Below are 13,550 nucleotides of genomic sequence, written 5' to 3'. Positions count from 1 at the left end.
CAGAATATTAATAACAGAAAGAAACAACCCCTTTTGTGTGAATGTCACGGGCTGTATCCCTTGCAGACTGTATTGATATATATTGATATATAATGTAGGAACCAGAATATTAATAACAGAAAGAAACAACCCTTTTGTGTGAATGAGTGTGAATGAGTGTAAATGGGGGAGGGAGGTGTTTTGGGTTGGTGCACTAATTGTAAGTGTATCTTGTGTTTTTTATGTTGATTTAATTTAAAAAAATAAAAATAAAAATAAAAACACTAGCGAGCAGTAGAGAATATGGAGTGATTTTTGGTCCAATGCAGGTTTAGCTTTATTCACGTGTTTCTTGCCACCTTATGTTGCATATTTTTTATATGAGATTTCCAGTTCATTTTATTATCAATCATTATACCTAGAAATTTGGTTTCATTTACTCTTTCAATTTCTATTTTGTCTATTTGTAATTGTGTTTGACCTTCTTTTCTACTGTTACCAAATAGCTTTATTTTTATTTTTATTTTTTTAGTTTTACTGGGGTTTTAGGATAGTCTTTTTTTATCAAACCATATTTTAAATGTATTCTTACTTCTGTTAATAATTTAAAAACTACAATAGTTAGACCAAACATTTTATAGCACAAACCATCACATATGTAGCACAAACAAATGGGGAACGTTTGGAGAGCTTTTGACATAGTATGGGTCTAGTTATGATTAAAAACACGATAATTACATGTTAAAACCATAAAACCATAAAATGTTAATAACTTCAGAACTATAATAGTTAAACCAAACATGTTTGCAGCACAAGCATAGCACAAACAACTGGGATTGGTTTGGGGAGGTTTTGAGCAGGTGGGGGAGGGCTGGTTAAATAGTTAGGCCAATACTTTTTACAGCACAAACAACTTGAACACGTTTGGGGTGATTTGTATTTTAGAATAACTTATAATCCGTAACGGCACAAACAAAAATGTTCGCAGCAAAAACCAGCACAAACGGAGCGCAAACGATTGGGACATGTTTGGGGAGATCTGGACAAGGTGGGGGGAGGCAACTTCACACAGGTTAAAAACATTACCTATTTTTTCAGTTCAAAAGCCTTTACAACCCACAGAAAAATTAACCCCCACAATTCCAGAAGAACTGAACAACGTTTAGAAATACCTTCTCAGTAGATTGTGCAGTGCCAAAGAAGATGGGTACAAAGGCCAGCCAGACGATGCATGTGGTGTACATGGTGAAGCCAATGGGCTTGGCCTCATTGAAGGTCTCAGGAACTCCCCTGCTTTTGATGGCGTACACCGTGCAGGTGATCATCAAGACCAGACTGTAGCTCAAACACAGGATGAGGGACAGGTCGGACATGTCACACTTGAGAACCCCCCGGGCAAACTCAGGATTCGGAGGCTTCTGCTCTTCGTAGTCGATGATAGTATGAGGCGGCATCACACCAAACCAAATGAACACACCGAGTACCTAGAAAGGAACACCTGTAATTACTTTGGGACCTTCTTGGTTTTAAAGGACCACCCATATGTAATAATTTCATGTCAAGATATCATTAAATGGCCCTGATATGTCAAAAGGCCATAATAAATCATGTTCTTTTCGAATACCTCTATAACTGATAAAAGTAGTTCGGGATAAGCTAATTTCAAAATTCCCAAATCTTGTTATTGTTTTCATTTCGATGTCCCGCCCTTTACCGTTTGACCAATTAGAAAGTCTGTGAGTGTGTCACATTCAGGTTGCCAGTTAAGCACCGCCCTCTTCGTCTGGTAGTGCCACTGGTAAAGTTACTAAATATGTCAAACCTTCGTAAATCTAAAAGGCGTCGTTACGATTTTACTTATTCATGACAAAGCCAGGAACAAATCGAGGATTTGTATCTGGGATTCCTTCGAAAGATGGAGACGATTGAAGGCGGAGAAGATTTTGTCATCTGATGCCAAACTTGCGCATTTCCGCCTTTATAGGTAAGTCAGGCATTTACGTTTTCTTACTACTTGTAATAAATATAAATGGACATTTCATATGTAAACTATATTGTCCAATACAGTCTATGACCTTGTCCAACAAAGCTAGTATGTTTGTGCAACAAATGCTTAGTGTGATCTTGCATAGCTCCTACTGTAATGCTTAGCATGCTTAGCAATGACACATTGACATACAGGCTAACGGGGGAAAAATATTCCCGTTAGCTTGTATGTCAATATATATTCGAACTGACAGGGCAAAATATATTTTCGACAAATAAAACCTATGTGTATATGGGTAGTGTCAGTGCCTATTTCATTCTCAATATGCCGAGGAAATGGGTTCCAACATTAGCAAGGCTGTCATCATGGCAATGTGAAAAGTATGGAGACAGCCAAATCACATGATAAAATAATTCCTCATTCGTGTAGCCGATAGGCATACCTTGGTAAAAGTTTTGGGCGTACAGTATTAGGCTGCTAAGAATGCTTGACCTATTTTCACCAGTACAACCATTGCTTGCGTTGGTTGTAGTTTGTTTTAGTCTTTGTTTTCTGATAGTACTGACAATAACCATACGATTGCCATTTGTTGTGTTATTGTACGCAGGCATGACCTACTTCTTCCTGAAAATAGCCCATTTTCTGTGTTGGTTAGAGATTTGTTGTTGACAAAACGCTTGTCTACTTAGTAAGGGTGTAACGGTACACAAAAATTTCGGTTCGGTACGTACCTCGGTTTAGAGGTCACGGTTCGAAAACAACAACATATACATTTTTGGGTTATTTATTTACCAAATTTGTAAACAATGGCTTTATCCTTTTAACATTGGGAACACTATAATAATTCTGCCCAAAAATAGAAATAGCTCTGTGTGTGATGGGTGTGAGCCACCACTAGGCTGATCAATGCAACAGCAGGCAGTCATGAATGATAAGGATGATACACACAGGGTTAATGTGGTCAACATATATCAAATAAAAACTAAATAAGATAAGGCTCAGAATGGTTTCTTAACAAACCCTTTCTACATATAAAGTGCTTTTTTTGATTGATTGATTGAGACTTTTATTAGTAGATTGCACAGTACAGTACATATTCCGTACAATTGACCACTAAATGGTAACACCCGAATAAGTTTTTCAACTTGTTTAAGTCGGGGTCCACGTTAATCAACATTAAACTGCCTCAAGTTGTTGCTCAGATTAAATAAAATGACAAAACTTTTCTTCTCCGTATAAAAAGTGCAACATTAAACAGTTTCAAGTCAACTCAGCCTCAGATTAACTTTTGTTCCCGCCCCAGCCTTTAACCCTGTTTTTTTGCCAGAAAAATCAGTTTATCCACATTTTCTGCAGAAAGAGCAGACCTGCTTGAAGTTACAATGGCGTATGGTGAGGTAGTGCCTGGCTAACTTGGCAGTAAGAGGATTTATGGGCTCATTGTTCTTTCACCATAGAAGTGGGTCAAAATCTAGTTTTTAATGCAATATGGTCTTAAAGGCCTACTGAAATGCGAGTTTCTTATTTAAACGGGGATAGCAGGTCCATTCTATGTGTCATACTTGATCATTTCGCGATATTGCCATATTTTTGCTGAAAGGATTTAGTAGAGAACATCGACGATAAAGTTTGCAACTTTTGGTCGCTGATAAAAAAGCCTTGCCTGTACCGGAAGTAGCAGACGATATGCGCGTGACGTCACAGGTTGTGGAGCTCCTCACATCTGCACATTGTTTACAATCATGGCCACCAGCAGCGAGAGCGAATCGGACCGAGAAAGCAACGATTTCCCCATTAATTTGAGCAGGATGAAAGATTTGTGGATGAGGAAAGTGAGAGTGAAGGACTAGAGGCCAGTGGGAGCGATTCAGATAGGGAAGATGCTGTGAGAGGCGGGTGGGACCTGATATTCAGCTGGGAATGACTAAAACAGTAAATAAACACAAGACATATATATACTCTATTAGCCACAACACAACCAGGCTTATATTTAATATGCCACAAATTAATCCCGCATAACAAACACCTCCCCCCTCCCGTCCATATAACCCGCCAATACAACTCAAACACCTGCACAACACACTCAATCCCACACTCAATACCGTTCACCTCCCCAAAGTTCATACAGCACATATATTTCCCCAAAGTCCCCAAAGTTACGTACGTGACATGCACATAGCGGCACGCACGTACGGGCAAGCGATCAAATGTTTGGAAGCCGCAGCTGCATGCGTACTCACGGTACCGTGTCTGCGTATCCAACTCAAAGTCCTCCTGGTAAGAGTCTCTGTTGTCCCAGTTCTCCACAGGCCAATGGTAAAGCTTGACTGTCATCTTTCGGGAATGTAAACAATGAAACACCGGCTGTGTTTGTGTTGCTGCAGCCGCCCGCAATACACCGCTTCCCACCTACAGCTTTCTTCTTTGCTGTCTCCATTGTTCATTGAACAAATTGCAAAAGATTCACCAACACAGATGTCCAGAATACTGTGGAATTTTGCGATGAAAACAGACAACTTAATAGCCGGCTACCATGCTGTCCCAAAATGTCCTCTACAATCCGTGACGTCACGCAGAGACGTTGTCATACCGAGACGTTTTCAGCAGGATATTTCACGCGAAATTTAAAATTGCACTTTAGTAAGCTAACCCGGCCGTATTGGCATGTGTTGCAATGTTAAGATTTCATCATTGATATATAAACTATCAGACTGCGTGGTCGGTAGTACTGGGTTTCAGTAGACCTTTAAATCTGCTGCTATAAAAACATTTATTATTGCTTTAGCCCTGCCTGACTCGCCGAGGAGAGGCTTCGTCTTTCTTTTCGTTGAAGCGATGTTCACTTGGGTGTGGTGCCGCTTCAAAATGGGTTAGCATGTTTGACGTGTTGCCAGAAGCATACCCTACCGCTGCTGAACAATGTCGGCAAACCGCTTTTGCTTTGTCCACCTCTCGTCCTCCATTGTTTTATCACATCGCGAAGCCGAAGTGTTCCCAAACGGGAGATCTTAACGAGGCAGGAGGGTCTTCCAACTCTGACTTCTCCATGTTGTCGTAGCCCGGTCGCTGCTAGCATGCCATGTGTTGTGCCTCGGTGTGCATTGTTTACACAACGTGCGCTACGCTACTTAATATGTCCGTGTGGAAACTCGTTCGGTACACCTCCGAACCGAACCGAAACCCCTGTACCGAAACGGTTCAATACAAATACACGTACCGTTACACCCTTACTATTTAGCTATTATGGTCCCAGCACCTCAACCCCTAGTAAAAGGCACTGCAAGTTTGAAGTTCCTTGGAGTAGCCCAGCTGGATTCGGCTGGGTATTTGGCAACCTCAGTCAGGGAGAAATGGAGGGGACTACAGAATTTTGACCGTGATTGCAGTACCATTTCTGGCCACATTATCAACATATGGCTCTTTTTAGTAAAGAAGCGCACACTCACCTGCACTGAGATGAGTATGAAGGTGATAATAAGTTGAGAAGTAGGACTGATGAACTTGGGGGGAGTGACCGACTTTTTGCCTTGCTCAAAGATGCGATAAATCCGGTTGGTTTTGGTCAGCATGGCGGCATAGCTGATGCACATGCCGAGTCCAAGAAGCAACCTGCGGAAGGCGCACACGGCCACGCTGGGCTCGGCAATCATGAGGAAGGTAATGAGGTAGATGAGGAAGATGCCCGTCAGCAGCACGTAGCTGAGCTCTCTGCCGGAGGCTCGAACAATGGGTGTGTCATTGAAGCGGACGAATGTGCCAATGACCCCCGTGGTGGCCAGGATGCCAAGGATTGCCAGGAAGACGGGGATTATGGCCCAGGGAGAGCTCCACTCCAGCTTGATGATGGGCGTGGGCCGGCATCCTGTACGGTTCTTAGAGGGTCTCATATCGAAGGGGCACATGTCACAGCTGAACTCGTCCAGCAGATACTGGTAGCCGTCACAGAGCTCACAGTGCCAGCAGCAGGGAACACCCTTCACCATCTTTTTCCTCTCACCAGACTCGCAGGGGAAGCTGCATACGGACTCTGGGATCCTGCGCTCACCGCCTGACCACTGCATCTCCTCTGGCTGGGGTAGAAGAACTTACTGTTAGAGTTCCAACTACAGTTCATTAGGTCAAGAAATGTTCTGCTAAAATGTTCAATTCCTTGTTGTGAGTTGTTCCAATAGCCAGGGGTGTCGAAAGGGGAAAATGGGGATGTTTACCGGGACCCCAAGCACTTAAATATTTAAGTTACATAAAAAAAACACATCATAAATGTTAAGATAAAATATACAAACCCCGTTTCCATATGAGTTGGGAAATTGTGTTAGATGTAAATATAAACGGAATACAATGATTTGCAAATCCTTTTCAACCCATATTCAATTGAATGCACTACAAGACAAGATTTTTGATGTTCAAACTCATAAACTTTATTTTTTTTTGCAAATAATAATTAACTTAGAAGTTCATGGCTGCAACACGTGCCAAAGTAGTTGGGAAAGGGCATGTTCACCACTGTGTTACATGGACTTTCCTTTTAACAACACTCAGTAAACATTTGGGAACATTTTTTAAGCTTCTCAGGTGGAATTCTTTCCCATTCTTGCTTGATGTACAACTTAAGTTGTTCAACAGTCCGGGGGTCTCCGTTGTGGTATTTTAGGCTTCATAATGCGCCACACATTTTCAATGGGAGACAGGTCTGGACTACAGGCAGGCCAGTCTAGTACCCGCACTCTTTTACTATGAAGCCACGTTGATGTAACATGTGGCTTGGCATTGTCTTGCTGAAATAAGCAGGGGCGTCCATGGTAACGTTGCTTGGATGGCAACATATGTTGCTCCAAAACCTGTATGTACCTCTCAGCATTAATGGTGCCTTCACAGATGTGTAAGTTACCCATGTCTTGGGCACTAATACACCCCCATACCATCACAGATGCTGGCTTTTCAACTTTGCGCCTATAACAATCCGGATGGTTCTTTTCCTCTTTGGTCCAGAGGACACAACGTCCACATTTTCCAAAAACAATTTGAAATGTGGACTCGTCAGACCACGGAACACTTTTCCACTTTGTATCAGTCCATTTTAGATGAGCTCAGGCCCAGTGAAGCCGACGGCGTTTCTGGGTGTTGTTGATAAACGTTTTTCGCCTTGCATAGGAGAATTTTAACTTGCACCTACAGATGTAGCGAGCAACTGTAGTTACCGACAGTGGGTTTCTGAGGTGTTCCTGAGCCTACACACTGATGTCGCTTGTTGCTGCAGTACAGCCTGAGGGATCGAAGGTCACGGGCTTAGCTGCTTACGTGCAGTGATTTCTCCAGATTCTCTGAACCCTTTGATGATATTACGGACCGTAAATGGTGAAATCCCTAAATTCCTTGCAATAGCTGGTTGAGAAAGTTTTTTCTTAAACTCTTCAACAATTTGCTCACACATTTGTTGACAAAGTGGTGACCCTCGCCCCATCCTTGTTTGTGAATGACTGAGCATTTCATGGAATCTACTTGGCACCCACCTGTTCCCAATTTGCCTGTTCACCTGTGGGATGTTCCAAATAAGTGTTTGATGAGCATTCCTCAACTTTATCAGTCTTTTTTGCCACCTTTCCCAACTTTTTTGTCACGTGTTGCTGGCATCAAATTCTAAAGTTAATGATTATTTGGAAAAAAAAAAATGTTTATCAGTTTGAACATCAAATATGTTGTCTTTGTAGCATATTCAACTGAATATGGGTTGAAAATGATTTGCAAATCATTGTATTCCGTTTATATTTACATCTAACACAATTTCCCAACTCATATGGAAACTGGGTTTGTATATGTAAAAAAAACAAAAAAAAAACACTAAATCTACCTGTGGCTGCAAAGGAGAAAGTTAGTTTTTTACCCTATGAAGCATCTTTGGGCTGTTTTTAAAAAAAAAAGCCCTTTAAATATGAAGGGCCTAATCTACTAAAATACAAATACCATGCGCATCATTTGCATTCCTAGTATGATGTTCATTTAATATTCCATAAAACATTTGTATTATTTTTTAATTGTATCCTGATTAAAAAGTGTATCTTCCAGTTTATGGCTATTCAAATTCATACTTTCAGAGGATATGCATTTCTTTACAGCATGTTTCAAAGAGATAAAATGTATCTATTATATTGATCAACTAATTAATTGAACAATCACATTTCTAAATATAAACATCCCAATGACACTGCAAACTTGTATTATTGGTGATCTGCATCAATTTAGTAAAGCGTCATTAAAAAATAAAAATGAATTTCTTTCAATATGCATGATAACAAAAACAGTAATATTAAAAAAATGGATAAATGTTGATAGTCTAACTCATACTGACTGGTATACACAAGCTATGGAGATGATATCAGTAGAAAAAAATGCATTTAGTCATATATTGGAATATGGGATCCATTATTTAAATTTGTTTTAACTATTAAATGAACCTAAAATATGACTTCTTTTTATCCTTGTGCTAAATGTTGGACACAATGTGTTATCAATGTGACGCCATTGTTAATTGTTTTTATCATCTTTTATTAAATGGCTGTGATGACAATGTAAATGAGGGATTTTTAATCACTGTTATGTTGGAATCCCTATTAATATTGATACTGTTGTTGATATTATTCATTTTTGTTTACTACTTTGGAATTTTTTGTGTCATGTTTGTGTGTCCTCTCAATTAGGCTGTTAATTGCGATTCGGAATGTTGCTGGGCCGGGTTTGGTTTGGAATTGGAATTGTATCATTATTGTATTATTGTGTATTATTTTGTTGGACCGATTAAAATTTAAAATATATATATATACGTTTTCCAGCCTTCAATGGAAGTTGTTACAATCCGACTACTGTCCGCCGTAGTAGGCACCAAAATAAACAATTAAGATCCATTTCTGTCACTCAACACACGTGGGAACCGAATGTTCTCCATATTCTCCGCTTGCATCCAGCCTGCCAGCCAATCAAACATGCATAACACATGTAAACAAAGACAAACATTGGCAGAGAAAGCTGCACGTAACCATGATGCCTTCAATGTCATGGGAAACTACAACATCTGTTAAACATTGAATAGACTACATGTCGAACATAACATAACAGGACCCAGTCCGTTATAATATGAATAGGATTATAAAAATATAAACTACTATCCAAAATATGTTATCAACCGATGACAAAAGAATGAAAGAAGATACAAATTAAGTTAATAATTTAAAAAAATGTGCAAGTGCTACTGGGTAGCAATTGCAAACGTACCTGACATTTAGGTACCGCATAGTTTTATTTAACTTTTAAGTACATTTTCATTCAATCTTTAAAAACAATATTTTTATATTTATTTTAGTACAGTGTTTGCTTAACTTTTATGTGCAATTCATTTGATTTGATTCACTATTTAAGTACAGTGTTTTATTTTCCTATATTCAAACAAATTGATGATATGGGGAGATGGCTATCATAAAATATTTAATAAATGTTTACATTGACTTTTTGGACATTTTACTTATTCCATCAATCGAAAAGACGATGGGGGATGATGACATAATTTTTTCAAGATGATAATGCATCTTGCCATAGAGCAAAAACTGTAAGAACTTTTTCCTTGAAGACAGACGCATAAGGTCAATGTCATGGCCTGCAAATAGTCCGGATCTCAATCCAATGGAAAATGTAAGAAAATGGTCCATGACAAGATCCCAACCTGCAAAGCTGATCTGACAACAGCAATCAGATAAAGTTGGAACAAACTTATTAAGAGTACTGTTTGTCACTCGTTAATAAGTCCATGCCTCAGGGACTGTAAGCTGTTATAGAAGCCAGAGTTGGTGCAACAAAGTACTAGTGGTCTGTTGTAGTGTTTTTGTTTTTTTGCTTGTTTTTCATGTTTCCATAATTTTGTCATCAGATTTGAGTAATTCCCAAATGCTTTCACTCTGCTTGATTTATAACTTGAACTTACTGACTACCAAAATGTATGTATTTGATTTTTGTTGTGGCAGCACGGTGGACAGGGGTTAGTGCATGTGCCTCACAATAAGAAGGTCCTGAGTTCAATCCCGGGCTCGGGATCTTGCTGTGTGGAGTTTGCATGTTCTCCCCGTGACTGCGTGGGTTCCCTCCCACCCCCAAAAACATGCACCTGGGGATAAGTTGATTATCAACACTAAATTGGCCCTAGTGTGGGAATGTGAGTGTGAATGTTGTCTGTCTATCTGTGTTGGCCCTGTGATGAGGTGGCGACTTGTCCAAGGTGTACACCGCCTTCCGCCCGAATGCAGCTGAGAAAGGCTCCAGCACGCCCGCGACCCCGAACGGGACAAGCGGTAGAAAATGGATGAATGGATGGATATTCAAACACAGTGTTACCGTTCAAACTGTTTGTAATGTTACAGTGGCCAAAGTTATTAAACATACTTGTTTCACCCAAGTGGAGGGAGTTTGGCTGGAAAAATGTGATCAGATTTTTTATTACACCTTCTCAGAAGTCTCACTATGATAACAACTCCCCTGCCTGCTGGAGAAATTGTGGGAATTCAAATGCAAATCACTACCATGTTGTCTGGGACTGCTCCACCATAAAGGACTATTGGAAAGAGATACACCAAGCTCGACAGGATATTTTCATACGTGAAATACCCCTCGAAAGTAAAACTTTGTTTTTTGGACATGTACCTCAGGATTGGCTGAAGAAAGAGAAACACGTAATGAATATCCTACTGGTGGCTTGTAAAAAGACCATTACTTGGAAATGGATATCCCAGGAGAGCCCAACTTTGAAGCAATGGATGGAAACAACAATGGACATATATAAAATGGAGAAAATAACTGCCTTTATTAATTATAAATTGGAGAAATGTACTTCATACTGGGAAAATTGGCTTTAACTATGTCACGCCCCATAAACCTGACTTTAATTTTTCGAATTAGTGATTGTACTGCAAAAAAAAAAAAAAAAGGATTACTCCCTATATGTGTATATGTATGTATGTATGTATATGTATATATATATATATATTCGGATTCAGGAGGAACAGTGTGGTTTTCGTCCTGGTCGTGGAACTGTGGACCAGCTCTATACTCTCGGCAGGGTCCTTGAGGGTGCATGGGAGTTTGCCCAACCAGTCTACATGTGCTTTGTGGACTTGGAGAAGGCATTCGACCGTGTCCCTCGGGAAGTCCTGTGGGGAGTGCTCAGAGAGTATGGGGTTTCGGACTGTCTGATTGTGGCGGTCCGCTCCCTGTATGATCAGTGTCAGAGCTCGGTTCGCATTGCTGGCAGTAAGTCGGACACGTTTCCGGTGAGGGTTGGACTCCGCCAAGGCTGCCCTTTGTCACCGATTCTGTTCATAACTTTTATGGACAGAATTTCTAGGCGCAGTCAAGGCGTTGAGGGGATCCGGTTTGGTGGCTGCAGGATTAGGTCTCTGCTTTTTGCAGATGATTTGGTCCTGATGGCTTCATCTGGCCAGGATCTTCAGCTCTCACTGGATCGGTTCGCAGCTGAGTGTGAAGCGACTGGGATGAGAATCAGCACCTCCAAGTCCGAGTCCATGGTTCTCGCCCGGAAAAGGGTGGAGTGCCATCTCCGGGTTGGGGAGGAGATCTTGCCCCAAGTGGAGGAGTTCAAGTACCTCGGAGTCTTGTTCACGAATGAGGGAAGAGTGGATCGTGAGATCGACAGGCGGATCGGTGCGGCGTCTTCAGTAATGCGGACGCTGTATCGATCCGTTGTGGTGAAGAAGGAGCTGAGCCGGAAGGCAAAGCTCTCAATTTACCGGTCGATCTACGTTCCCATCCTCACCTATGGTCATGAGCTTTGGGTTATGACCGAAAGGACAAGATCAAGGGTACAAGCGGCCGAAATGAGTTTCCTCCGCCAGGTGGCGGGGCTCTCCCTTAGAGATAGGGTGAGAAGCTCTGTCATCCGGGGGGAGCTCAAAGTAAAGCCGCTGCTCCTCCACATTGAGAGGAGCCAGATGAGGTGGTTCGGGCATCTGGTCAGGATGCCACCCGAGTGCCTCCCTAAGGAGGTGTTTAGGGCATGTCCGACCGGTAGGAGGCCACGAGGAAGACCCAGGACACGTTGGGAAGACTATGTCTCCCGGCTGGCCTGGGAACGCCTCGGGATCCCCCGGGAGGAGCTGGACGAAGTGGCTGGGGAGAGGGAAGTCTGGGCTTCCCTGCTTAGGCTGCTGCCCCCGGGACCCGACCTCGGATAAGCGGAAGAAGATGGATGGATGGATGGATGGATATATATATATATATATATATATATATATATATATATATATATATATATATATATATATATATATATATATATATGTATCTGTTTATTTTTAATTTTATTTCTGATTATTATTATTATTAATGTATTATTATTTATTTTTATTTTTTATCTGTTTATTTAATCGATATATTTGTAGATATTACTTTGTTTTTGTTGTTGTTTCTTTCTCTTTGTTTGGGGTGGGAGGTGGGTGGTATGGGTGGGATACAAACAAAAATATTTTGACATTTAGGGCAGACAATAGATATATGATTTATGTGAATATGATGTAATGGATAGGAATGTCTGATGCTGGATGTCAATAAAAATAAAATGAAAAAAACTTGTTAAATAAAACCTCTGCCTTGTTTTTAATGAATACCTAAGCCTAGTATGCTACTGTTTTAAAATGTTGGTCATTATGGTGGTACTTGGAGAGCCAAGTGTTTTCTGAGGTGGCACTTGGTGGAAAAAGTTTGAAAACCACTGTAATGCAAACAACTCAACCAACCACAAACAGATTACAGCCCTCTATGGTGGTGGAATTTGTATAAAAACAAATATTTACATTGAGCCGGAGGTGGTTTGTCCATTGGCCGATAACCTTATAGCCAGGGTAGCTGACGTTGGAAAGCTGGTACTGGAAGATGTCGTAACGTCCAGGAGCGTCTCCATTCTCATTGAACATCACACCAGTTCCTGCACTTCCTGTTTGACGGAGACAGTATTTTAATGGCCGAGTGTCATCTGACAAGACACACAATCTCTTAAAAATCCATACTCCCATGTTGTGGTGCCCACCCACGCCATACTTGCCAACCTTGAGACCTCCAATTTCGGGAGGTGGGGGAGTGGGGGATGAGGGCGTAGTGGGGGTTAAGAGGGGAGGAGTATATTTACAGCTAGAATTCCCCAAGTCAAGCATTTCATATATATACTGTATATATACCGTATATATATATATATATATATATATATATATATATATATATATATATATATATATATATACACATCCTGAAAATATGCAAACAAAACTGTGTTTAGATAATTGATACTTCAAACTTGCATAAATAAATCTTAAGGAATATAACATAACTTGGCTTCTGAGAGCTTCAAAATGTAATGAATAAAATAAAATGCTAAAGTTGTTGATAAACAAGCAATTATTTTAATAATTAAATATGGTCATTTTAAATGAATTCTTATGATCATTTAAAATTAATTATTTCAAATATGTTTATTGTAATGTATAATTCTATGGCTGGATGTAATAAGGAGTCAGAAAAAATACAAATAAAAATA

General features: G+C 40.4%; 1 protein-coding gene across 1 annotated transcript in view; it reads right to left on the bottom strand.

Moving 5' to 3' along the window:
* Window positions 1-13,550, bottom strand: part of grm6b (glutamate receptor, metabotropic 6b) — a 91,501-nt gene that overhangs the window by 14,570 nt on the left and 63,381 nt on the right. Inside the window, exons 8-10 of the mRNA XM_061923905.2 lie at window positions 12,814-12,953; window positions 5,413-6,036; window positions 1,152-1,463 (exon numbers count right to left, since the gene is read on the bottom strand). Coding sequence (XP_061779889.1) covers window positions 1,152-1,463; window positions 5,413-6,036; window positions 12,814-12,953 — 1,076 coding nt within the window. The remainder of the gene's footprint in view (window positions 1-1,151; window positions 1,464-5,412; window positions 6,037-12,813; window positions 12,954-13,550) is intronic.

Source organism: Nerophis lumbriciformis, linkage group LG28 (assembly GCF_033978685.3).
Source record: "Nerophis lumbriciformis linkage group LG28, RoL_Nlum_v2.1, whole genome shotgun sequence".
In the NCBI taxonomy this organism is placed as follows: domain Eukaryota; kingdom Metazoa; phylum Chordata; class Actinopteri; order Syngnathiformes; family Syngnathidae; genus Nerophis; species Nerophis lumbriciformis.
The sequence above is the reverse complement of the archived record's forward strand: the minus strand, read 5'-3'. Positions and strand labels throughout refer to the sequence as shown.